This window comes from Notechis scutatus, chromosome 4 (genome assembly GCF_049901735.1).
Source record: "Notechis scutatus isolate UNSWTSFEM ecotype Mainland chromosome 4, rNotScu1.2, whole genome shotgun sequence".
Lineage (NCBI taxonomy): Eukaryota > Metazoa > Chordata > Lepidosauria > Squamata > Elapidae > Notechis > Notechis scutatus.
Genome location: NC_142012.1, coordinates 81,257,999 through 81,284,743, shown reverse-complemented (window position 1 = coordinate 81,284,743; position 26,745 = coordinate 81,257,999). Strand labels below are relative to the sequence as shown.

General features: G+C 40.8%; 2 protein-coding genes across 2 annotated transcripts in view; one reads left to right on the top strand and one right to left on the bottom strand.

Moving 5' to 3' along the window:
* Window positions 1–70: 70 nt before the first annotated feature.
* Window positions 71–15,186, top strand: PLAC9 (placenta associated 9). The gene is made up of 4 exons (XM_026678385.2): window positions 71–375; window positions 7,064–7,149; window positions 9,083–9,203; window positions 11,130–15,186. Exons 1-4 carry the CDS (start codon window positions 321–323, stop codon window positions 11,138–11,140), a joined length of 273 nt encoding a protein of 90 aa, XP_026534170.1. The 5' UTR covers window positions 71–320; the 3' UTR covers window positions 11,141–15,186.
* Window positions 13,814–26,745, bottom strand: part of ANXA11 (annexin A11) — a 40,509-nt gene continuing 27,577 nt past the window's right edge. Inside the window, exons 9-15 of the mRNA XM_026678382.2 lie at window positions 26,053–26,132; window positions 23,729–23,785; window positions 22,480–22,573; window positions 22,101–22,196; window positions 17,654–17,712; window positions 16,807–16,929; window positions 13,814–15,793 (exon numbers count right to left, since the gene is read on the bottom strand). Of these exons, the coding sequence (XP_026534167.1) occupies window positions 15,734–15,793; window positions 16,807–16,929; window positions 17,654–17,712; window positions 22,101–22,196; window positions 22,480–22,573; window positions 23,729–23,785; window positions 26,053–26,132 (569 nt within the window). The 3' untranslated portion in view covers window positions 13,814–15,733. The remainder of the gene's footprint in view (window positions 15,794–16,806; window positions 16,930–17,653; window positions 17,713–22,100; window positions 22,197–22,479; window positions 22,574–23,728; window positions 23,786–26,052; window positions 26,133–26,745) is intronic.

Sequence of the window (26,745 nt, the reverse complement as noted above, 5' to 3'; positions counted from 1 at the left end):
CTTCGATGTGACCAGCAGAATGTTTTCAGTGCCTTCCATTCACCAGCAAGCAAAAATTCAGAAATTCATACTCTTTCCTGCGGCAGATGTGGCTCAGAATGAGCTCGATGGAGAACTAGACCCTGTGTTGTTTGAAGGTGGGGAGGAAAAGGGAGGGGAGAAAAGCAAGAGAGCTACGTAAGAAATTTGGCTGAGCTCAGAGCTCTTTTTTTTTTTTTTACCAATCCCAGCTATTTGGCCAAAAGTTGATCCTGGGGAAAAAAGCTATTCATTTCTCGTCATCTGCTAAAGCAAGAGAGAGGGACAGAGGCTGCGAAATTATGCTTTGCACTGTGTCTCTTCTTTTACTCTTCCTATTAAGCCATCAAGACCCAGGTAAGTGTTTTTAAAGCTTGCGATTCTCAGCGTTCATTTCCAAAGGCAAAATAATCGAGAGGGTCTGCAGTTAAATAAAGGTGTTTGTTTAGATTCGTTTAAGTGGATGGCTTTCCCAACAAGGGAAACCTGCTCTTTAGTTAAAGGGAGGCTATGTTTTACAGGGGAAAACTAATACATTTAGGGAAGATTGGCAAGTACTTGAAGACTTTCCCAAATCTTAAGAGATATATCAACAAAAAAAGTAGCTAAGTTAGAGGATTATCCCCTTTGTAGATGCAACTGTTGTTGCTGGAAACACCTATGAGCTTGAGAGTTTTCCGAGGAAGCTTTATGGATAGGAAAGTCTTGGTGGCCCCCAATTAATAGTGAAGTTAATCAATCGACATCCAATCTTTTCCTTGGCTAATACATTAAATAAGAATTTGCTTTCATGATGTCTCCTGAAATAAATAGCACAGCAGCTATGTGGAATGGTTTGCAAAAGAGCAAATCGGATACTCAAATGGGCAGGAATGGTTTTGAGGCGTGTTTGTGTCAGATAAGTTTGACAAGTTGTCCTATAGCCAAAGCCAAATTTTAGAAAAGTTTCAAGCCTGTCATTATTTACCTGGAAGTAAATATTGTTATATCCAATGTATACACACAGAGCTCAAAGAAATGTTTCCATGTCTTTCAGTGGGGTATTTAGCCAGAACATAAAAGTTCTCGCTGAAATGACTCATTGTATATACACAGATACAAATGCACAAATGACATTCCAACATTTCTGTTTTCTTCCCCAAGGAGAACATTTCTAGTCTTGCATAGAAAGTTCTACAGAAAAAGGGAGGGTCACTACCATCACCAGTATCTTTGAATAGCAATGACACCATTTTATCAGAGAGTTACGTAGGCAATCATGCGTAATGTTCAATTTAAGTCAAGTTTGATTCTTCACAGATCCATTGATGTGGTTTTCTTGCTTGATGTGGAAGTGGTTTGCCGTTGTCTCCTTCTAAAATATGCTTTTGGGGATTCCTGATGGTCCCTCCTCCAAATCCTGACCAAGGTTCAACTCTGCTTGGTTTTCTTAACCAGTCAAGGTCAACTAGATGCTTTGTTGGCTTGTCAAAAACACAAGAATCCTAGAAAAACTTTTGTGGCTCTTTCATGGTACCAAACGAAGTTTTGAATTAAACGTTTGTCTCTGCCAAATCATTTTTGGTGTTCTAAAAATTGTTCACCTGTCTTTACAAAGCTCAAAGCTATACTCCAAAGGCCAGAGGTAATCAAAATTGATATATGCATGCCCCAATCCTAGTTTAGAGGCAAAAAGCTGAAAGGTTGCTAAAAAGTAAGCAAATCTTTTATCAGTGTGATTTTTCAGGGAAAACTTTGATCCCACCTTTGCAGCTGCCATTTTGATTTGACTACACTTTGTCCATTCTCCTATGCAGAAACACAACAAGGAAGCCACCAAGATCTGAGTTTGATTTGGAGCTCCAGCTGTTCCTTCCCTCCTTCGTGCCTCCCTCCCACTCCTTCCTTATTTCATTTAATTTCCTTCTTTCTTCTGTCCTTCCTTCCTTCCTTCCTTCCTTCCTTCCTTCCTTCCTTCCTCTTTATTTCATTTAATTTCCTTCCTCTCTCCTTCCTTCTGCCTCCCCCCACCTCCCTTTTTCTTATTTCATTTAATTTCCTCCCTCCCTTTTCTTCCTCCCTCCCTCCCTCCTTATTTCATTTAATTTCCTTCCTTCCTCTCCCCTCCCTCCCTCCCTCCCTTCCTTCCTACCTGCCTGCCTCCTTCCCTCCATTGAAATTTATTGATTTATCACAAATTCATTTAATCATTTTAGGAGAACATAGCATTGTAAGGTTTGAGAACCGAAGCAGAAATCCACTTTCCTTTTCAGAACCTTTTCAAAGGTTTCTGATCTTGGTGCTGTATAACCACCAAATTCTTTACAGTGTTGTTATTCTAGGCTTAGACTGAGAAGCAATCAGGAATGTATCTTAAAATAACCGCATGGAATATTTACTCTGCTGTCCTGAGACAGGGAACATATTTTCAATAAGCCAACATAAATTAAAGGAGGAGTTAACACCAGGAACCTGTTTCCACTACAACTGTGGCCTTACTAGACTTGTATGTTTAAATATTTAATAACTTTAAATAACTCTACAGAAAAAGGGAGGGTCACTACCATTACCAGTATCTCTGAATAGCAATGACACCATTTTATCAGAGAGTTACGTAGGTAATCATGTGCAATGTTCAATTTAAGTCAAGTCTGATTCTTCACAGATCCATTGATGTGGTTTTCTTGCTTGATGTGGAAGTGGTTTGCCATTGTCTCCTTCTAAAATATGCTTTTGGGGATTCCTGATGGTCCCTCCTCCAAATCCTGACCAAGGTTCAACCCTGCTTGGTTTAAAAATATTTGTATATAGTGTTTAGGGAGCTGCAAACTTTTAAAAAATGGATTCTGAGGGAAAGTTATAAGCAGATTTTATTAAGAGACCCAAGTTCTCACAGAACTTTTAGAAGAATTAGAGTAAAATATAAAGGTGTTTTTTTTAAAACCCACGATATATTAAGGACAAAGTGTTATAATCCCAAAAAGACCCATGAATTCAATGCTCTTAAAACTATGTGAGTGTCTGAAAACAGATTTATTTGCTTTCTGGGCACCCAAGCAAGCATAACCACAACAGACACTTGTTTAAGCCAAGATCATTTTTAACCCCACTGATGTCATCTATTGGAGAGAGGATGCCTTCGCCAGTAGACAGGCCAGAATGGAGTGAATCAGACCATCTTACGGTAACAATAGACGGTTGATCTGTTTACAGAGGAACTCCGTCCCGTTCCAAATTGGGGTGCTTTTTGGCAACATCTGGACTTGTGTGGACAAGTCCAGATGTTCATCTCTGTGTCCTCATGGTCCCATGTCTTCTTTTCCCAACAAAACAGAACAGAACAACCAACCCAACCCAACCAAAACCAAACTAAAACAAAACCCATTCTAAATTGAGAAGAGAATAAATTGTACCTAACCCCATTTGCATAGGTGAGCTGGATAAACAAAACTATCCTTTAGCCAAAAACAATTACCTCATTTGCCAGGATGGTCTTTCCCCCAAAGCCCAAACTTTTCTGTAAAATAATACATTAATAGTGGCTGGCATCTCCTTGTCCTATGCCATAATGGAACAGAACAGAAGAATAGCACTGAAAGGGACCTTGGAGGTCTTCTTGTCCAACCCCCTTTTCAAGCAGACAAGTGGCTACCTTATCTCTTCTTGAAAGCCTCCAGTGGTGGATCACCCACAACTTCTGTCCCATGACTAATTGTCCTCCCTGTCAAGAAATTTCTCCTTAGTTCTAGGTTGCTTCTCTCCTTGCTTTCTATGTATTTGTTTTAAAACGGTTTTTTTTTTAGAAAAATTGTTGGGTCAGAAGCAAGGGGGTTTCTAGCTGGGGAATTCTGGGAGCTGGAATCTGCTCATCATTTCAGAAACCCTGCTCTGCATCATCACTCATTTTGTCACTCAAGAAATTCCTGTGAGATTGCTAGGAAATGCCACAGTTCCTTGGTAGGGAATTCCAGCATCTAAATCTTACTGAACATTTCAAGAAAGCAATTACCTTGCCTGGAAGCAACTAGGCTGTCTTCTCAAGAAATATCCTCTGGAGGAGACAGTGATCTCAGCAGTCCAATTGTCTCATCTGCAGTCATAGTTTTTGTGTGTGACAAACATCCATTTCTCATTCTTGGCTGTTATCCATCAAAAACATGGTTTTATTTGCTCTGGAATAAAGCCTGCACTTCATCCTATTGCATTGAAAAACTAGCTTGCTTTCTCCTTGACCTAACTCAAAGGATCCTTCCCTGGTTCTCAGAAGATAAAGAGGGAGGCGGAACGAAGTTCAGACCTGAAAGATTCTATTACTATAAATGTAAAACAAAAAATAGCATTATCTCAAAGGTGCTTTTTGAAAAGGCAACTTGATTTTTTCCCTTGAGGAGGAGGAGGAGGAGGAGGAGGAGGAGGAGGAGGAGGAGGAGGAGGAGGAGGAGGAGGAGGAGGAGGAGGAGGAGAAGGAGAGGAGAAGGAGAAGGAGAAGGAGAAGGAGAAGGAGAAGGAGAAGGAGAAGAAGAAGAAGAAGAAGAAGAAGAAGAAGAAGAAGAAGAAGAAGAAGAAGAAGAAGAAGAAGAAGAAGAAGAAGAAGAAGAAGAAGAAGAAGAAGAAGAAGAAGAAGAAGAAGAAGAAGAAGAAGAAGAAGAAGAAATTTTGCTTCTCATCCAAGAAACTTCATCAGTTTTGATGAAGCTTCTTGGGTGAGAAGCGAAACTATTTCTTCTTCCTCAAGAAAAACAACAACCCAGTTGCCTTTTGAAAAAGCACCTTTGAGACAACTATTATCTGGAGGACTGAGAATCTCCACAGACAAAAAATAACATCAGTGTTCATAATTATAGCTTCCTTGTCTGGTCTTCCTTGTGAAGGGCCATCCTCAGCATTATTTGCAATTGCTTATGAAGTCAGGAATGGCTGCTGGGTCCTTTCTTCTAATTATTAGTTTTGGAGAAGCAATCCTGGTTTTTATTTTGTGAGAGGAAGAGAGGCAGGACTGAAGCATTCATCATGGGCATCCATAGTGGGCTTGTCAGGATGCCTTGATTATCATTTAATTGATGAAATCCTCACACATGCAATGTCATTGTGGCTTCTTGGATCTCATAAAACTTGGATCTTCTTGGCTACATAAACATGGTAAATCAAGCCAATGATGTCTATGGAGGTTCTCCAGGTCACGGTTGTCCCAAAGGTGCTTTTCCAAGAGGCAACTGGACTTTATTATTCTTTGAAGACATTTTGCTTCTCATCCAACATTTTCGATGAGAAGTGAAACATCTTCAAAAAAATAACAAGAAACCCACTGGCCTCTTGAAAAAGCATCTTTGGATCAAGCAATGATATTACAATCATTGGTACGGTAGGTTTCACAGTGGAAAGTTTCTTGATTTCATTGCATTTATGAGTTTAATATTTCATTGCACAAGTGCAGGCAGGAGTAATAGAAACAGAGTTGGAAGTGATCTTGAAGGTGCTTGAATAGGAGATCCTATACCATTTCAGACAGCTGGCTATCCAGTCTCTTGTTAAAAGCCTCCAGTGATGGAGCACTCACAACTTCTAAAGGAAATTTCTTCTCAATCTGATTTATTTCCATCCATTGTTTCTTGTCCTGCCTTCTGTTTGGATAATAGATTGACACCCCTTTTTTTGTGGCAACCCCTGAAATATTGGAAGACTGCTTACCCCCTTGAAATATATCTCCCTTACCTCCTGTGTTGGATGGGTGAAGTGGCCAGATTTTGAATTTGCAGAAGTTTTTTCAGCAGAACTGAGAGGTATTTCAATAAAGAGAAATCACGGTGAAGCAGGAGGGTGTGCCGAGTAAGGACTGAAATTGGCTCGGTGTGTTCTCAGTGGCCCATGAAATTCCAAGCAGATGTTGGGATCTCATGTGGAAAAAATTATTTCGCTTGCACTGAATTCTCTCTTCTTTTGCATTCCCCTAGCAGGAAAGTTTTCTCTTGTTGGCCATAACTCAGGTTAATTATTACGTAGTTTGAAGGTTAATTCCGGAACCAAGGGGGAGAAAAATGCAATTTACCTTTTCTTCTATCTATTTCTATTGCCAAAGAATTTGTCTTCCTCTTTCAGCCTAGGCTGACCTATCTTGGAACACATCGATGTCTGACATAGAGCATCTCTTAACCTTTAATGCCTTGTTTCACAGTTGGATAACTAGCTTCTGCAACCCAACTTGATGTTGGATTTCTACCAGAGGAGATGACCACACCTAACCAGTTTGGTCGATTCTAAAAAAGCTTAGCCAGGTCTAACCAGGCAATCTCAAATCACTAGTCTGGGAAGCTGGAGGAACAACACAGAAGAAAGTCGTGGCAAGTCAAACTGATGTTGTTGCCAAGGAAAAAAGAAACATAGACATATCCATGGACTGCAGTCACCCTGAGGGCTAAATATGAGAAGTTATAAACCCGGTGCCAAGTTATAAGCTTGGCAGTCTATGCTTTTTACAATCATCAAACTTGCTTTCATTTTATAACAACATGATGGGGGGGGGAAATCCTCCTTAAAGTGGCTTTTTTATTTTCAGAAAAGGCTTTGTTGAAAGTCTCTTCCATTTCATTCCTTGGAGTGTGGAGAATAGTTTTCAAACCTTCTTTGAACCCAATTCCCTGATGTTGAAAGCAGCAAGATGGACATAGTTTTGGTTTGTTCTCCTCATTCTTAAGTGGGTGGGGACTCAACGACAAACCAGATTTAGTCCTTGATGGACGTCCAAGGAATTACAAAGGAGAGCTTTTCTTGCTCTTTAATCACAGTTCATTATTCTTCCTTAGTGGGGAACTTATTCTGCATTTCAGAGGCAAGAGCAAAACTTTGTACAAGAGAGAGAGAGAGAGAGAGAGAGAGAAAGGAACCATTCAGAAGAAAACAAGGGTAGTAGTATTTCCAACTTCAAAAAAGGACTGATGGAATCTGGGATTTTTCCAAGCTAGGGTTCATTAACTTAAGCCACGCTTGGAATACAGCATCCAGTTCTGGTCACCACAATGTAAAAAAGGATTTAAAGCTGTGAGATCATTTTGCTTTTCTCCTTTTCTAGTTGCTGCTGAGCCTGCTGCCTCAGAGCAAGATGACTGGTGTGATAACCCCAGCACCACCCACAAGCGCTTGGATGCTATCCAAGAGGTAAGAAGATGCAATGGATCAAAACGCAGGGTGCTTCTTAATCACCACTTCCCTGCAAAGGATGGTCCTTATTCCAATGGGGCAAACTGAAGCGCACAGTTCTGGAATTAGGTTGCAGGAAATGCAAACAAAAACCCAGAAGATCTAGAGCAGCATTTCCCAACCTCAGCAGCTTAAATGGTGTGGATGTCAACTTTCAGAGAAAGGGAAGTGATCTGTTGAGGTTTTAGGGAAGGAAGGAAGGAAGGAAGGAAGGAAGGAAGGAAGGAAGGAAGGAAGGAAGGAAGGAAGGAAGGAAGAAGGAAGGAAGGAAAAGGAAGGAAGGAAAAGACAGATGAAGAGGGAAGGAGGGAGCAATAAAGGGAAGGAAGGAAGGATGGAAGGAAGGAAGGAAAAGACAGATGAAGAGGGAAGGAGGGAGCAATAAAGGAAAGGAAGGAAGGAAGGAAGCAAACAAGGAAAAGACATGAAGAGGGAAGGAGGGAGAGATAAAGGAAAGGAAGGAAGGAAGGAAGGAAAAGACAGATGAAGAGGGAAGGAGGGAGCGATAAAGGGAAGGAAGGAAGGAAGGATGGAAGGAAGAAAAAGACAGATGAAGAGGGAAAGAGGGAGCAATAAAGGAAAGGAAAGGAAAGGAAAAGGAAGGAAGGAAGGAAGGAAGGAGGAAGGAAAGGAAGGAAGGAAGGAAGGAAGGAAGGAAGGAAGGAAGGAAGGAAGGAAGGAAGGAAGGAAGGAAGGAAGGAAGGAAGGAAGGAAGGAAGGAAGGAAGGAAAGTGGAAGGAATGAGGGAGGAAGGAAGGAAAGAAGGAAGGAAGGAAAGAAGGAAGGAAGGAAAAGACAGATGAAGAGGGAAGGAGGGACCGATAAAGGGAAGGAAGGAAGGAAGGATGGAAGGAAGGAAAAGACAGATGAAGAGGGAAGGAGGGAGCAATAAAGGAAAGGAAGGAAGGAAGGAAGCAAGCAAGCAAGGAAAAGACAGATGAAGAGGGAAGGAGGGAGCGATAAAGGAAAGAAGGAAGGAAGGAAAAGACAGATGAAGAGGGGAGGAGGGAGGAGGGAAAGAGGAAGGAAGGGAGAAAGGAAAAAACAGATGGACAGAGACGGAGGAAAGAAGGATTTGAGTAGCAAATTTAGGAACATCACTTTTACGTTAAAGACTGGGGACCTGCTGATGAAATAGACAAAAATGAGTTATATGATTGGTGATCCAAAGTATTAGAAAAAAACTGCATTTGTTCAGTTCAGCTCAGGTGGTGATTCCTAGCTCATCCTGAGCCATTGTGAAAGAAGTTGAGCAAGGTCAAATGTGATTTACACTTCAGTGGAAATCCACTAATGAGCAAATGGTTAAGAATGTTCCTTTTCCATTCAGAATTAAGTCAGAGTGTGTTGATTCTGAGGCACATGTTAACCAGTGTCGCAATGGATACAGTCCTGGATTAAGGACTTTCTTGTTTAAACCTCAAGTAGAGTCTTGCACAAGAGCAATACTTATTCTGGCACCTCTGACTATTCCCCTTGATAAATTGTTTGAATAGAAAAAGAGGCATTTGCTACAGACTACAGCTTGGAGATTGTGTGGTCTTGAGCAAAACTTGCTTCCAACATCAACCATCTGTTGACAGAAGCAACCTGAGTCAAAATTGTTCTGAATCCTTTCTCATTTTCCTATTATTTGCAATTAACAGATTATTTTGGGGCTCTATTTATACAACTTTCTGAACCTGATTCATGAATTAACCTACATAGGCTGCACAAGAAACTAAATTAGAGGCTCACCAAAAAGGTTGGGTTTCCATAACACTTTAAGCCACGAAGAAACCAAATCAGGGTTACCACTAACCTTAGCATGTTGGGTGGATGAGTTACGAGGTCTTAAGCTTGCATTAACAAGGCCAATAAGTTCCCCCAATTCCTTCTCTCCTTCCATCAGCAACTGGAAAAAACAGTTGAGCACTTGGACTCCGAAGTCAAGTCACTACTCAACGATGTCAGTGAAACTGCCTGGACGAAGCCGCTTGCTCCTGGGACCCCTCTGATAGATCTCTTTGGAGGTAAGAAGTGGAGCCGAGCTTGTTGAATGTCACCACCCAGTCAACCAGTAGAGAAATGGAGTGTATGCGTTCTCAGAAGTTCTCCAACTGTTTTGAAGGCACGATTATTCCCTTTTTAGGAGCCTTGTTACTGAAAAAGCCCTCTGGGAGGGTTCCACCGCTGTGTTGAGGGTCACGTAGGATGGACTTGAAATATGGGTTTTTGTAGTGCTGCTGCACTGGCAAACTAACATGGTTTTACCCAGGGGTGGGATTCTCCCAATTCGGACAAGTTCGGATCAACCCCTAGCTCCGATGATCAGCTGGCAAAGAACCGGTTCTCTCTGACAATTATGTGGGCCTGTCCACCCCTGCGCTGTACTTACCCATATCCTCTCAGCTGAGTTGCATGACCGAACAGATTGCCACTCCTCAGCTGTGTTACTCCCCAGTAGTAACATAGCAGGTAAGGTTTTTTTGGAAAGCTGTTCACGCGAAGCGCATGATCACCGAACCAGTTGTTACACCAGCAGCATCCCACCACTGGGTTTACCCAGAGGCGCTTTCCAAAAAGCAACTTTGTTTTTTCCTTGAAAAGGTTTCACTTCTCATCCAAGAAGCTTCTTCAGTTCACTGAACCTCCTACAAGTTGAAGCTTTTCCACTTCAGTACAGAAGACGCTTCTTGGATGAGAAGCAAAACATCTTCAAGGGAAAAAAAACAAAGTCCAGTTGCCTTTTGGAAAAACACCTTCAGGACAACCATGACCTGGATGACTGAGTATCTTCCATAAACCTGGGTTTACCTTCTTTAATTTGGCTCACCTTTTAAATATAACCTTGCAAGAGTGGAATGTTAAGTCCATCCTACGTGGCCCTCGGTGTCTTCCCTAGGGATGAAAAGGAAGTCAAGGAGGCCGCAGAATGTGGAACAGAATCATGTAAAATGAAAGAGGGATGAACATTTAAATACATCAACCTTAAGCTAAATGCAGCTAGGAATATCCTGGCACCATTAGATACAGAGATGGGAACATAAGAATAGTTCCTTCACTCCATGAATCAAATGTCCTTTGATGAATAGATAGCTGACTTTGGACCCTTAGCTTAAGCTGGGTAATATCTTAAAACATCAAAGAGCTGTGATGGTGCAGCGATTAGAATGCAGTATTGCAGGCTAAGTCTGCCCACTGCCAGGAGTTCGATTCCCTCAATTCTGAGTCAATGTTGACCCATCCTTCCATCCTTCTGAGGTCGGTAAAATGAGGACCCAGATTGTTGGGGTCAAGGTTCTGACTCTGTAAACCGCTTAGAGAGGGTTGTGAATGGTATATAAGCCTAAGTGCTATTGCTATCTTCCTTCCTTCCTTCCTTCCTTCCTTCCTTCCTTCCTTCCTTCCTTCCTTCCTTCCTTCCTTCCTTCCTTCCTTCCTTCCTTTCTTCCTTCCTCCTAAAGGTGGACCCATCCTTCCATCCTTCCGAGGTTGGTAAAATGAGGACCCAGATTGTTGGGGGTAAAATGGTATATAAGTCTAATTGCTATTGCTATTGCTGTCTATACTTGGACAGAAGATGAGAAGGATGTCCTAACATTATAAGACAGAATGAAAAAGGTAAGAGAACATCCTGGAGGAACACAGTTTCAAACCACTTCTACATTATCCTTAAAATGTGACCACGTGTCCATCAAGAGTTGACTTGACCACATAAAGATTTTTTTAGCAAGCAGAAAGGCTAAAGGCCTCTGAAAATCTGCTTCATATAGGAAGTTGAACTTTGGAATAGTCTACAAAGTGGTTGAAGAAGGATGAACAATTTGCAGAAGGCTTTCTTTTTTTCTTTTGGTTATCGGAAAGACCGGACTGAATGTTATTCATAGCTGTCTTTGGTCGATGGCTTTTGCTATGCTTGAAAAAGTGATTTACCCAGCTTCTCTTTCTCTTCCTAGATCCTAGTTGAGCTTCCAGACAACAGCCTGAAAATCCAGATTCTGAACTTTCCATCACCAGAGCCAGCCTTCAAGTTGCCTTTTGCATCAACCTTGAAACCAAAGTGGTCTTATAAAGTGTTGAGTAAACATTTGTCATGTCAGTACAAAATCTGTCCCTAGGTATAGTAGCACCGGCTAATGTTTTTTTAGTAGACGAAACAGATTAGGGCTTGCTTAGTCCTTGAACAGGAGACCAATAAAACTAGCTTGGGAAGTTGAAAATAAAATTTAAAAAATTCCCAAAGACTCAGATTTTATTCTGGTAAAATAATTTGGCCTTCCATTCAAAATGCAAGAGGGAAAAACGATACCAAGGAGCTCCAGAAGAAAGACTTGGATTCAGGTCAGAGGCTAACATGAAAATGTTGAGATTGACCTTGTTAAAAGTTGTTTCAAGGGATTTTTCTAGAAAGCCAAACCTTCTACCACAGAAACTAAAAATGTTCTTGGCCCCAGTTGGTCAAAAAGAAAAAAAAGAAGAGACAAGACTGCAACATTGGAGGTTTTTAAGAAGAGATTGGATAACCATTTGTCTGAAATGTTATAGGGTCTCCTGCTTGAGCAAGGGGTTGGACTAGAAGACCTCCAAGGTCCCTTCCAACTCTGTTATTCTATTACTTGAAACTTAGCCTCCCACAGTCGTTCGAGACAATGAGATGCCCAGCATATAAATTTAATAAATAAATAAACAAATTTACTCAACTTGTAAAACAACTTCCCTAGTGGGCATTTGGACAAACAGCCGTTTGGGACTGGCCAATTGGTAAGCCTGCTCTTTCCACACTGCGCTTCTATCTTTCCCAGCCTGTATTAGCTACATGATCTGACTTAAAGAGCTAATAAAGTTCCCCTTAAGCACTTCCCTGTTGCTGACGTCTCTGGTACGCCTCTTTTCCAAAATGTTGATTTGTCCAGTGATGAGACAGGATCATTGTTAGGTAAAAATAAAGACCTGTTTGCCTCTATTTTCATCTCCCATGCTGGATGAGAACAGTTTAAAAATGAGCAATGCAGAACTATTTGTTAGCATGGTCTAATTTATGTGCCTGAAGCAACTTGTCTGCTACATCTTGCCCGTCAACAAACTTCTTCATTCAACCACAACAACACATGGGCAAATAACTGATACAAACTCAGGGTGAACCGCTTCGAACTCGATGGCAGAAAATATGACTTCAAGCGACAGAGTGGACAATGCCTGGAATGCCCTACTGGACTCTGTGGTTACAGCCTCAACCCCTCACACCTTCAACCTCAAACCGTCTACCGTGGACCTCTTCACCCCATTCCTAAGAGATCCTTAAAGGGGGCATGCATAAGTGCACCAGAGTGCATACCATCCCTGCCTTACTGTCCCCATTTATCTGTATTTACTTCCTTTGTTCTTGTTTATGTAGTACCTATACTTGTTACCTTGTACATGTTTGACTAACAAATAAAATAAAACAAAATAAATAAACAAATCCCAGCAAGATGTCAATGGCATTGCTGGAAAAAAATCAGTGCAGGACATGAACTTAGCACACTGTCAATGCATGTTGTTCTTGCTGTTCATGCTGTTCTTCTCTGACGCATCCAGATGGCCTCTGTAGGAAACCGAAGCCAAACGCTGGACAAGATGGAACATTTCATTGGATCAAGCTGTTTTCAAACCCAGCAGGAACCCAAAGCCCAAGATAATTTGGAGCAGAAGCTACAGAGTAACCTTAATGCAGCGTTTTCTCAAGTTCGGGATTCCATTTATGGAATATTTGGCCAAAAACTAAAATTGGCAGCCTTTGGGTGTAAGCGTTTCATAACAGCTGGATTTGATGGAATGAAGACAGCAGGAGGATGCAGAGACATCAACTGGCATTCCAATAGTTTCTTCCAACAGACTTTCACTTTTTAAAAGTGAATGTGCAACGAGAAAGGAGAAGGCCGTCACTGGCCACAAAAGAATGATCCATCTCTGGGTCATTTCTCTTGGGCAAACTGAATTCTGCTGCAGTGTTTATTGGGGAAGCGGAAAACTCTTCTCATGATATATACCAAAACAACTCAAACAGAACAGAATAACGAAGTTGGAAGGGGCCGTGAGGCCACCTATTCCAACCCTCTGCTCAAGCAGGAGACCTTAGACCATTTGAGATAATCTCTTCCTAAAACCTTTCCAGCGATGGAGCACCCACAACTTCTGAAGGCAACCTGTTCCACTGGTCAATTCTCACTGTCAGGCAATTTCTCCTTAGTTCTAGGTTGGATCTCTCCATAAGTTTCCTCCCATTGCTTCTTGTCCTTCCTTTGGGTGCTTTGGAGCATAGGTTGACCCCCTCTTCTTTGTGGCAGCCCCTTAGATGTTGGAACCCTGTGTCACCCCTAGTCCTTCTTTTCACTAGACTAGACATACCCAACTCCTGCAACCGTTCTTCATATGTTTTAGTCTCCAGCCCCTGAACATCTTTGTTGCTCTTCTCTGCACTCTTTATAGAGTCTCAACATTTCTTTTGTGTGGTGTGGTGTCCAAAACTGGATGCAAAATTCCAAGCGTGGTCATAAACATTTTAGCCACAATAACAAATGAAGCAATCCAATTCAGTATCAAAGCAGTACATGAGAATCTATATCTCGAACACATGGCCCAAATAAGTGTTGCAAGAAACTGAAAAGATAGATAATTTTATTTAAACAATGTCTCTCTCTCTGTGTGTATTTTTAAAAATGATTAAATACATTTGGTTTAAAAGGAATAACTCAAATCACTAATGGAGAAAAGTTTGGCGTGTACAACCCATAGAAAGCAGGCAATGAATGCAGCACAATTTAAGAAACAGGTTAATCCATAAAGAAAGAGAGAAATGGGTAATTTGAGGAGGGCTGAGCTCTAAAAACCAGGGGATCTATTTTTTGGGGGGGGATCTATTTCTGTGAAAAGCAGGATAGATAATGCTCCAGCTCACTTTAAATGTGGATACTCAGCTCGGTTCTTATTACAAATTATTTGCAAATCAATATCCCTGAAAAAGAAGTTGTATGAACTGGGATGGCCAGTCCGTGTTCCAGAAAACTGATTTAAACTGATCAGTGGGATGGAAGATTTTCATAGCATACAAGGAAGAGATTTAATTCTTCTCCCCCTTTCATTGTCCCAGTAAAAATGATGTCATCCAACATTGAAATTAGTATCAGGAATAAAAGCATTCATGGGCACATGCCAATGAGTTCTCCAAATGAGTCATCTAAAAGGTTGAATCCTGGAATGGCATCAAACTTTGTTAATCTGAGACATTTTGTTGCTCATCCAAGCAACTTCATCAGTCAAAAATAATAAAAAAATAATTAGGCTCTCTGACTAATTAATTGTTTTATTTTTGTCAGAGTATATTCATGAACTGGAATAGAGCATGGTAACAAGGTCAGCCAATGAATAGGCATAGCAACTAAGTCAGCCAATGAGGACTGTTTGGAAACTGAAACTAGACGCAGCCTAGGCATGGCTCTATATTAAGCTCTGCAGCTCTGAAGCTAAATTAAGCTCTGAGTTTGTCTATTGAAAGAGAAACTAACTTGTTTGCTTCCCTGCTGAACTAAAGTAAAACCGAGGTCTGTTTCTGAGCTACTGAGTTGCTGCTCTGCTCTGAGCCTGTGATATGTCTGCTTCTGTTTGAATTTGCTCTATGTTGGAGAAATCTACAACTGGTATTGTAAAATTTATGTGTTTATAAAGAAGTTAAATGAAGCCTCAGCCATCTGTGTTTACTTTTCTGGCGCTGAATTTACTCTGCAAAACTCTGAACAATTTTGACTGTTCAAGTTGCTTGGATAAGCAAGGAAATGTCCTAGATTAACAGTTTGATGCCGTTGCCAGGATTCTACCTTTTAGATACGTTTGGCTTGGATGATTTGAGTCTTCATTGACGTTCTCCCAATGATGCTTTGATTATACATCAAGCTTGTCCCTGGCCAAATTCCCTTCCCTTCTAAGGGAAAGAGGAGATAATTGAATTAGAAAAATCCCACATTCCCATGACTATAATTTTTTTTCCCCCAGGACACCAGTCCGATGCGTGTTTCCCCCCACAAACAGTAATGAAATAAAATAATCTTTGGAAATCAAACCCAGCACATTTTAGAGCAGGCACTTTTGATTCGTATTAAAAAAGACACCAATGACATTCCATGCGTTTCAAACAATTGAAAAAAGTCCATACAGCCCAGACAAAATATTGCACACAAAATCGTATAGGATCCTTCTGTACTCTAAAGGGTACAGCAACATTTGCAGAGTTTCTCTAAGAATGCAACAAAAATATCTCTATCTAACTACAGCAGACTTTTATATATATATATATATATATATATATAATATATATATATATATATATATATATATATATATATATATATATATATATATATATATATATATATATATATTCCTGTATTTATTATATACCTTTAGAGGATGGAATATATTAGGAATATCAATCCAGCAATGGGAGTTTTGACAGCTTTATGGGAAAAGATAATATAAAGCCAGCTGTTATTTTGAAAGTCACCCTCTAAAATTCCAGATGCTCTACTTAGTCATTCCCGCCGCACAGCTTGAGCAGGATTTTCTGGTAGTCCCCTGAAGTGTCACCCTGAAAGTAAAACAGAGACAAGACCCCAGATTGGAAGAGGAAGGAAAAAAGAAGAGTGAAGAAGTGGGACAGAATAGCTGGCTTACCAACAAACCTCTCAAAAGTAGTCACAAAGCTGCTTTTTCAAGAGGCAACTGGACTTTGTTTTTTCCTTGAAGAGATTTCGCTTCTCATCCAAGAAGCTTCTTCAGTTCTGAGTTGAAACTGTTCTAAGTTAGAAGTGAAGAAGCCTCTTGGATGAGAAGCTAAACATCTCCAAGGAAAAACAATGTCCAGTTGCCTCTTGAAAATGTCCAGTTGCCTCTGTTCCCTTCTCTCCACTTTGATGGAGACTCTGCCAGCTGATTCCATAAATATATAGGTGTGTTATACAATCAGTCCCACCAACCACATTTTACTGCTGCAATTGGGAGTTTATGAACTACCATTCCAACACCAGATCTTTTCTACTAGCTGTTAGCATTTTAGGTACCAGAAGCTCCAGTGGTGGGATTCAAATTTTTTTACTACCAGTTCTGTAGGCATGACTTGGTGAGCGGGCTTGGTGGGCGTGGCAGGGGAAGGATACTATAAAATCTCCATTCCCACCTCACTCCAGGGGAAGGCTACTGCAAAATCCCCATTCCCTCCCCACCCCACTAACCTGCTTTCCAGCTCTCTTCTCCTGTGCAGGGCAACCAAAGAAGACCTAGCCGATCAACTGGGATTCAATGGGAGGCAGAGAATAGAGGGGGGTGGGGCCAGTCAGAGGTGGGATTGGCCGGTTCCCCGAACTGCTCAAAATTTCTACTATTGTTCAGAACTGGTCAGAACCTGCTGAATACCACTGAGAAACTCCCAAGTCCCTTTGTTCACACAACACATGGCATTTTAAGCATATTGTGTGAGGAAAACCAATGTGTAATTATTGTCAATGGCAGCCTTTCTAGTTAAGCAACAGATTGGTTGATATCCTATGCCACCACCCAAAGATAAGAGCCTGGATAAAAACTTGACCCTTGCCCAGGCCTTACCGAGATGTCCGTGTAGAGAGATTTTCCATACATTCTTTTGTATTCCTGCCGGATGTCCAGCAGATCAACTTCACTTCGTGAGACCATGATGCGTATAAGAGTCCGGTCCTTGGTTCCCGCCCCCTAAAGGAGATGACAGAAGGGGTCCGAAAAAAATTAGCCTTCCAGTATTTGAGAGGCTGCCACAAAGAAGAGGGGCTCAAATTATTCTCCAAAGCAACAGAAGACAAGTCAAGAAGCAATGGATGGAAACAATCTGTACTTGTTTGAGTTTGCTGGAACTACATGTTTTTTAATCCTTAATATATATCTCTATCTACTCTATATCTGCACCTATATCTATTTATTTCTTCTCTCTCTCTCTCTCTCTCTCTCTCTCTCTCTCTCTCTCTCTCTCTCTCTCTCATCTACCTACCTACCTACCTATCTGTCTGTCTATCTATCTATCTATCTATCTATCTATCTATCTATCTATCTATCTATCTATCTATCTATCATCTATCTACTTACCTACCTACTATCTATCACCTACCTATCTACCTACCTTCTGTCTCTCTATCATCTACCTATCTACCTACCTTCTATCTCTCTCTCTCATATCTCTATCTACTTACCTACCTACCTACCATCTATGTATCTATCTGCCTGCCTGCCTGCCTTCCCTCCCTCTGCTATAGTGACATGTATTTGTAGCTATCCTGGTCTTAATCCTGCAAGCCCAGCTCACATCTACCTTCCATACCCATGCAGTAAGCTAACACATTTTTCTTAATAAAGCCTAGATCCCTTGAATATTTGAGCACATGATTTTTTTTTAAAGAGTGTTTTGGGTTTCTGCCTTAGTTACCTTCATGGCCTTGTGCAGCCTCTCTGCAAAGAAAGCCGGTGTGTTTTTCATGCACTTCACTGCAAAGGAAATTGAGACGACACATTAGTGACACTTCATCAATTCATACTAGGAAAGCACAGCAACGTCAAAGAAAATGGCCCACTTAATGGTATTAATGATGTTGTTCCCCTTTATGTAGCATCTTGATTGCTCAAAATGCCCTTAGTGGATTGTTGGTTGCTTGGAAAGGACCAAAAGCAAACATCACTGCAAACGTAACACAACAACATGCTCTTTTTTCATTAGCCACATTGAAATGGGTCATAGAGATGAACACAGCACACGTTTAACTTACTCGCTAGCTATTTACTAGAAATGAACGCAGCCACTGCTTACAATTACCAGATACACAATCCTTAATGAAGCCAAAGAGAAGCACAGATATATTTTTTTTTTCATTAGATTCAGTAGGAGGGCAGAAAGTCAACGGAAAACATTTTTTTAATTATATAACCACTTTTATCACATATTTTAAATCTCCAAGAATGCTTTGCATGCATCATATTTTATCAATCCAATCTGGCACAATTGCAGATGAGAGGTGGAAAGCAGGCAATTTTCTTAAGGCCATCATTTTGATGGGCACTTCTTGATTTCCTGGTACTTAGACTGTCATTTTCCTAGGTTAACTAAGTTCTAACTCATGGTAGAATGCAAAGGAGTATTTCCAACAACACCAGAATGGCAGATAAAAGTCTCAGGAATCAAACTGCAAATCAAAATTATAGTTATGCAACTTTCTCAAAGAAGATCTAAAATGTTTTTCTGCTTTGGCACAGTGAGATTTTGGAATTCACCCTTTCATATTTAAGCACTTATTAAACTTGATTTGAAACACACACACACACACACAAACTGTTGCTAAGGCCAACTAAGAGAATAGCCTTAGTACAGGGGGAAAAACACTAAAATTTTCCCCCAAACCCTGTGCAGCTAGTTACGTTCTCTGTTCATAAAACAGGAATTCTGTGCTTTATGGCACTTTCTTCTCCTTTATCTGAAAGTTCAAAATATTATTTTCAAGGAACCATTTCTCTGTTTATTTACTAGAAGTACTAAATTTATTTATCATGCCTCTATGCTCTATCAGTGAGGGCAAGGGAAGGCAAACGGACAAGAGAATGATCAAGACAGTTACAGTAAATGAACTGGTAAAAATGAAATTCAACACCATTGCCATCACGCCAACACTGAGTTCTCAGGAACTTCCCCTATGGCAGGGCTGCCCAACCTTTCTGGCTTTGTGGACCAGCACTGGGGAGGAGGAATGGTTCCATGTGAGAGGCAGGTGTGCATGTGAGTGTCTGCTGCTCACACAAATAGACCTGCGTGCACACAGTCGCTTACTGCTTGTGTAGCCTGGTTCTGAATGGGCCATGGCCCAGTATCAGGCTGCAGCCCAGAAGTTGGGGACCTCTGCCCTATGAGGTCCTTGCTGCCCTCTGAGCTTGGTTGTTTTCTTGCAGACATCTCAGTTACCCAGCTAGGTAACATCATCAGTGCTAGAAGGGAGGAGGAGGAAGAGGGGAAGGAGGAGGAGGACGACGACGACAACGAGTGTGGGGTCCTTGGTACTCTCTGAGCTTGGTGGTTTCCCAGCAGACGTTTCATTACCCAACTAGGTAACATCATCAGTGCTAGAAGGGAGAAGGAGGAAGAGGGGGAGGAGGAGGAGGAGGACGACGACAACGACTGTGGGGTCCTTGGTACTCTCTGAGCTTGGTGGTTTCCCAGCAGATGTTTCATTACCCAACTAGGTAACATCATCAGTGCTAGAAGGGAGTGGCATCTGCTCTAGACCAGGGGTTGCCAACTTTTTGGACCTCAGGGACCACCAAACTCATAATTTTAGATCCTAGGGACCACTAACCAGTTCTGTGGGCATGGCCTAATTTGTGGGTGTGGCTTGGTTGGGCATGACTTGTATGTAAATATTATAAATATGTATATAAATATTGAATTTTTTTATAAAAAAAGAGCAACTTTTACCAAAAATCAGGCAAAGCAGGCAGATTGAGTTGCTCACAGAATCATTCAGTGATCTATCTATCTGCCATCGGCTAGCTCAGTCTCTCAAATTTGCTTGCCGTGAGTCTGCGCTGAATTTACTTGCAAGCAAACCTTCAGTCCTAAGGGAAGCAGAGCCGAAGATCTAAAGACTAGCTAGAAAGCAAGAAATCCAACCATTTCCTGCTTCCTAGCTAATCTAAATCTCCTGGCAGAGCAGAACAGATGATGGTCAGAAAAAGGAAAACCTTTCGGCGGCGGCAGGGATTCGCGACTGCGCGATCCCTGCTGCGTCACGCCAAGGTTCCCCCGATCCATTTGGATCTGGGGGATATAGCTGCCCGCAGAGGCAGCTGAAGACAGGGGAACCGGCAAGGGGTTTGGGGTGTCGCAAACCCCTCCCCAGCCGGCTAAACCCCTTTTCCCGAGGCGGAGGAACGGCGGTCAGCAATGGCCGCCACGAAGAAAGCTGCAGCCGGACAAGCAGGTGCAGGAGGGAGGAAGCTGAAAGAAAAGTGACAGTTGATTCTAACCGGGACAAGACGGGAGAAAGTGACCTGGAATCTTAAAGGCTGCTAAGTATATATTGTTCCCTGTGAGAGTTTTAAGCTGCGAATATTCTAAAGGGGAAAGTTTTTTCTTTGTTCTACTCTCCTTCCTAAAGTGACAGCGGAAAAAAACAAAAACCTTTTTGGCTGTGAGTGGGAAGGGAGAGTGAAAAAAAGAATTAGAGCAAAATTTGAAAAAAAGGAGAAGATTGCCTAGAATTACAAAGAGTTTAAAAACTTCCAAAAATATATTTGAAAAGGATTTGTGATTACTTTAACCCCAGAAAGAGAAAGTGAAGAAGAAGAAGGTATCTAAAAGAAATAGTCTGTTTGGATTGTTTGGTGACTTTGGAACCTTTGGAAATTACTTCTGATTAAATCATCTGGGTGGTTGTTTGGAAAAACTTTTTCTCTACACAATGGCATCATCTATGGATGAATTGGAACTTATATATCAAAAATTTGAAAGAGAAAAACAAGGAGGGGAAGATGGTCTTGGCACTATTTTTCAATACTTAGAAATGGCGGTTTATATTTATGTGAAGCAGAATGAGGATGATGGGGACAAAGAAGAAGGAGAAGCCATCTTTGATGAACAAATGACTTTGATTGGAGAAGAGAAAAAGCAAGAGAAAAGGGGAAAAGGTCTTTAAGATCTGGAAAAATAGCCCAAAAAGAGAAGAATAAGGTGAAAAGGGGACATTATGTTAAGAAACAACAGAAAGGGGGAAAGCAGAATAAAAGGGAGGTGGAGAGACAAGGGGTTAAAGAGGACAAGGAGAAGAAGAAACAAGAAAGAAAGGAAGGGATGAGAAGTCCTAATGGTGGGGAGCAAGATGTTAATAAGCAAAATTTTTTTAGAGATAATGGATAAGCTTTATGGTTAAAGGGATTCTAGAAAGGTACATAAGACTGCATTTTTATACTTGTATTTAGAAGTAAACATAGAAAATTAGAAACAATATGTAACCTAAAATGTGATAAAATACTTAACATAAATTAGTGAAATTTTTGGTTAAGAAAAGGGAGTACTGTAACGAAACATGATTCAAGATTGTGATGTGGGGGTAATAATCTTTGAAAAGCATAAGTGTTCCCACAAAGGCATGATATTTAATTGAAATGGATAAAATGTTTAAGATATAAATGATTGTTAATATTAATGATAGAAAACTGAAAATGTTAATAAGATATGAAATGGTATGTAAAATGAATATGAATTTGAATTTGTGTCTGTACCAAGAGTTTTAACCCGGGACTAAGCAACTTTCAGATAAGAGATTTTTTATGCTTTTATGTTTTGTTTTATGTGTATCTATGTATTGTTTGTCTTGAAAATAAAACTTGTTAAAAAAAAAAAGAAAAAGAAAAAGGAAAAATAGAAATTTTAGCAGGCAAGTTTGCCAGTAAGGAGTGAGTGGACAGGGAGGTTTCCTGCAGGCCATGTGGGTAGTGCAGCCTTGTGTTTCTGCACAGCCTGGATTAATTGCTTTGGTGGGGGTGCTCTGGGGGTAAGATTTCTCTGCGGCCCACCAAAATTTTCTCAAGGCCTACAAATGGGCCATGGCCCACCGGTGGGCAACCGCTGCTCTAGATAACAAATCCCACTATCTTCTAGCACTGAGGATGTAACCTAGTTGGGTAATGAAACATCTGCAAGAAAACAACCAAACTCAGAGAGCAGCAAGAGTCCCACAGTTCAATTCTCAGCTATAACTATTTCATTTATTGGAACTTCCCCTATCAAGGGAATATCATAATATTTGCTGGGCCAAGGTATCAAAAGTAAGAAACTTCAATAACTACCGAACCGACAGATGGTTTGTCTTGGCCACCAAGAAATCACTCACCTACTGCCAGCATTCCAGATTCAAGGTCACCAGACATTTCTCTGCATATGCTTTTCTCAATATCCCGGTTACATGTTCGCTGGTATTCATTGAAAACTGCAGAAAGAGACCGAAATGAAAAAGTCAATATTTGTTCTACGTGAAAGCATTTTGGCTTTCAAACCTCTGCATATTTACCTGGGAGTAAATCGTACGAGACTTAGTGGACTTACTCCTGAATAGAAACGTATTGAATTGCGTCAAAGTTTCAGTGTAAGGGTTAGTTAACCACTATCCACAGAAAATACCAAGGATCGCTTGTATTTCAGAGGGTCACATTACATAAACTCTGAATGTCACCTTGACTTGCTTGCAGGATTTAAGAGACTGAGCAATTTACCTGCCCTTAGGTGATTTCGGTTTCTGGTGCACAAAATGGCATTGAACTTGGATTCGTCTGTCCCGAGTCGACTTTCTCCTGCTGCATAGAGAGCCTAAAAGGGATAAAGTATTGGGTTATCTCACGATCCCAACCCAGTTAGTTGCTCTTCTTGATGGCTGATTCTTTTGTTCTCCTGAAATTTTGAGATTAAGGCTTAATTCCTGGAACTATTAATTGGAACAACTTTGGCCCTGAAGAATGGAATTACCCAGAGGGCAAACTTGGGCTGTACCCGCCAAATAAATGAATGGCAAAACCAAACAGGATTGGTGTTACATTTCCATTTTTCTTCCTCCATAATATCAGTAAAATTCACTATTTCGATGTTACCTGTTTACAGAACATTTACAGCTTGAATGGAATAGAGCTGGAAGGGCCCTTGGAGGTCTTCTAGTCCAGCCCCCTGCTCAAGAAAGAGAAGCTATAGTATTTCAGATAAGAGACTGTCTAGACCAGGGGTGGGCAAACTTTTTGGCTCGGGGGCCTCATTGACTTTAAAATTTGACAGACGGGCCGCCACCTGGTGTCGAAATGCCTGTTATTACAAGTCAAAATCAAATGAATGCAATCATTCAATCATTCACATCAAACCTTAATTCTGTACCAATCTTCGGCGGGCCAGATTAAAAAGACCAACGGGCCGGATGTGGCCCGTGGGCCGTAGTTTGCCCGCCCCTGGTCTAGACTCTTCTTAAAAACTTCCAGTGATGGAACCTGGTTAATTGTCCTGACTGTTTCTCCTTAATTCCAGGTTGCTTCTTTCTTTGGTTAATTTCCAACCCTTGTTTCTTGTCCTGCCCTCTAGTCTTTGTAGAATAATTTGATCCCTTTATAAATATTTTTTATAAATATTTTATATTTATATAAAGAGCTTTATAAATATTTTGATCTCCTGCCTACTTATGATCCTGATGGTCTCTAGATCAGATAAAGGAACCCAGAGAAAGGATGAAATCTTTTTTTAAAAAAAAGCAAGCATCGGTGGACAAGGAAATAAAAGCTAAATTAAATAACGGAGTTGCCTTTAGGAGGGAAAGCATTGCCTTAAAAACCGGTCTTAGATTTCATTACAGGCAAAAATATCCAGCGTAAAAAGTAACTTCTTGGTTTTTTTAAAAAAAGAAGTTTTGCCATTCGGTGTCAGCAATTTTATTCTGCAAATCTTTTAAAAATGTACGTGAGACGCGTACATCAGCTGTATACTAACCTGAACATCACTCTGGACAAGGGACATGTCCACATTGCTGCTTTCATCTCGGTTGCCCTGGAAATTTTTTTCAAAAAGGCTCATATTAAGACACAAACTACAATTTTAAACATATACACTGTAGGTACATACACCCTTAAAATACCATTGCTGAGCCTGCTAGTCAAGCCGATCGTTTTACGTTGCCGGGCCATTATCCTCCTTTCATTTTAGCATGTATAAAGTATGTGTACAGGGACACGGTGGCTCAGTGGCCAAGATGCTGAGCTTGTCGATCAGAAAGATCAGCAGTTCGGTGGTTCGAATCCCCAGCGCCATGTAATGGAGTGAGCTCCCGTTCCTTGTCCCAGCTTCTGCCTACCTAGCAGTTCGAAAGCATGTAAAAATGCAAGTAGAAAAATAGGGACCCCTTTGGTGGGAAGGTCACAGCATTCCGTGCGCTTTCCGTGTTTCGTCATGCTGGCCACATGACCACTGGCTCTTCGGCTTTGAAATGGAGACGAGCACTGGCGCCTCCTAGAGCCAGAAACAACTAGCATGGATGTGTTTGTACATTATCATTACACATTACACATTACACAGTGAAATATTGAAAATATTTATCTTGATCAAAACGGAGGGAGGGAAATCATGCAAAGTCTTTAAGAGCTATGATTGCAGGATATCAAAACTGCACGATAAAATGTAACTGAAATCCCCTTAACAGATGGATTACAGATAAAATGGCAGGGAGGGTTTCTTCAAGTAGAGAGCTTAATTTCTACACAGACCCATACTTCTTATTTTTCTTGAAATCAGAATCAGGATTATTTTTCTGGGATATTTTTACTAGGAGATCCTGTTCCGGTTAGCTCTTTTTTCAGGATGAGTGAGGGTCAATTAAGCTTCACCATTTGCTTTGACCAATCCTTGGGTTAATCTCTCTTTCTGGAGAGCCAGAAAGAGGGCTGTGAAAATGTCTACATCCTCATATCCTGGACATAAATTGTTTCAACTTCTACCCTCAAAACGACAGTATAGGGCCGTGATGGTGAAACTGTGGCACGTGTGCCAGAGATGGCACGCAGAGCCCTCTCAGTGGGTATGCGTGCCACCACCAGTTGCTCTTCTGGTTTCTGGTGTGCACATGCACAATGTCCAGCTCGTCTCCATTTTTGGCCTGAAAAACAGCCTGAAAAGACCTGAAAAATGGCAAGAAAACAGACCATTTGGGGGGCTATTTTCAAGCCAAAAACACCTCCCAAAAGGCTTGAAAATGGCCCAAAACAGACCCCAAAACACCCCAAAAATAGGCATGTGCGCACTAGCACTCCGATACACACACATGCACGGGCATGTACCCATGTTCCGGTTTGGGAATTCAGGGCCAAAAAGGTTCACCCTCACTGCCATAGGGCATTGCACACCAGAACAACTAGACACAAAGACAGTTTTTCCCCCCATGCCATCACTCTGCTAAACAACTAATTCCCTCAACACTGTCAAACTTTCTAGAAAGACAGTATTACCATCATTTTCTCATCTTCCCTATTACCTGTCACCTCATCTTCTTATGACTATAACTTGTTGCGTGTATCTTACAGTTTAAATTGTTTATTTAGTATCCAAGTATGATTTATGTTCATTGCTTATTTAGTATCCTGGCCTAACACTAAGTGTTGTATCTTATGATTTATGATGAATATATATTTTACAATGACTATGATCTATCACTCTTGTTATAAGTACACCGAGAGCTTCTGCACCGGAGACAAATTCCTTGTGTGTCTAATCACACTTGGCCAATAAAGAATTCTAATTCGGATTGTGAAAATGAGTTGAGTACCAATAGAAGGGACTCTCTGTAACTCAGAGTTGAATTGTGGAGCCCTTGATGCTGTCTGGTCTTTTTTTTTGTTTTGTTTTCTTGCAGATGTTTCATTACCCATCTCCTGATGTTGTTACCTAGTTGGGTCATGAAATGTCTGCAATAAAACAGTCAAAATCAGAGAGCACCGACAGCTCCACGATGGCTCAAGTCTCAATCAGATTGTTTCTTGATTTCGTCAAAACATCTATCACTGTCATTCATCAGGACTTCACTCGGTTTAAGTTCTGGTTTGCTGAAACAAGCCACAATCAGAATTACTTTAGCTAATGCTGGCTAAAAAATCAGGAACATTGTTTACCATCATATGTCCCTTTAATGTAGCTAAAAGTATTTGGCTTTTAACTCTGGTTAGAAGTTAGATCCAAATTTCTAGTCCATGACTTTGTCAAGGTACACATCTGTGAAGATGACATTAAGCAATCATAAACACGATATTGAATAATCATCTACATACCTGAGAGAGTGAAATTAAAAGTCTCTGGAAATGCCCAGACGTGTCACTTTTAATGGCTTCTTCCAGAGTTTTCTTAAATTCTGTGAAAAACCAAGGAAAGTCAGTTTTAATTATGATTTTTTAGGGGTATTATCTCAACATTAGGGAACCCCAGGAAATGGGAAAAGGAAAAGAAAGTGAGTGTAATACATTTATAGATAAAAGTGCATCTGGTTTAGGGTGGAAACACTTTCATAAACATGTACATGTATTTTATGTTTTACCCTTCAAAAAATACTGTTTTTCCAAAATAGTGAAAGAAAGAGCATTCAAGGAATTCCCAAATGGAATTTCTCACCACACCCTTGTGCTCACATAACAATTTCATTTTTCAACAATGCAGACATTTTCTTCCATTGAGCTCCTGATGGCAGAGCCTGGAAACAAGCCATGTTCCCGTCTAGAAGAACTCTTGCTGCCTCTTTCCATCTAAATTAAACTTCGGTTTCTCTTCTATATCAGCAGTGGGTGGAAAATTCAAGGATCCCATTACTCTTTCTTTCTTTCTTTCTTTCTTTCTTTCTTTCTTTCTTTCTTTCTTTCTTTCTTTCTTTCTTTCTTTCTTCTTTCTTTTCTTTCTTTCTTTCTTCTTCCTTCCTTTCTTTCTTTTGCTTCCTTCCTTCCTTCCTTCTTTTTTCCCTCCCTCCCTCCTTC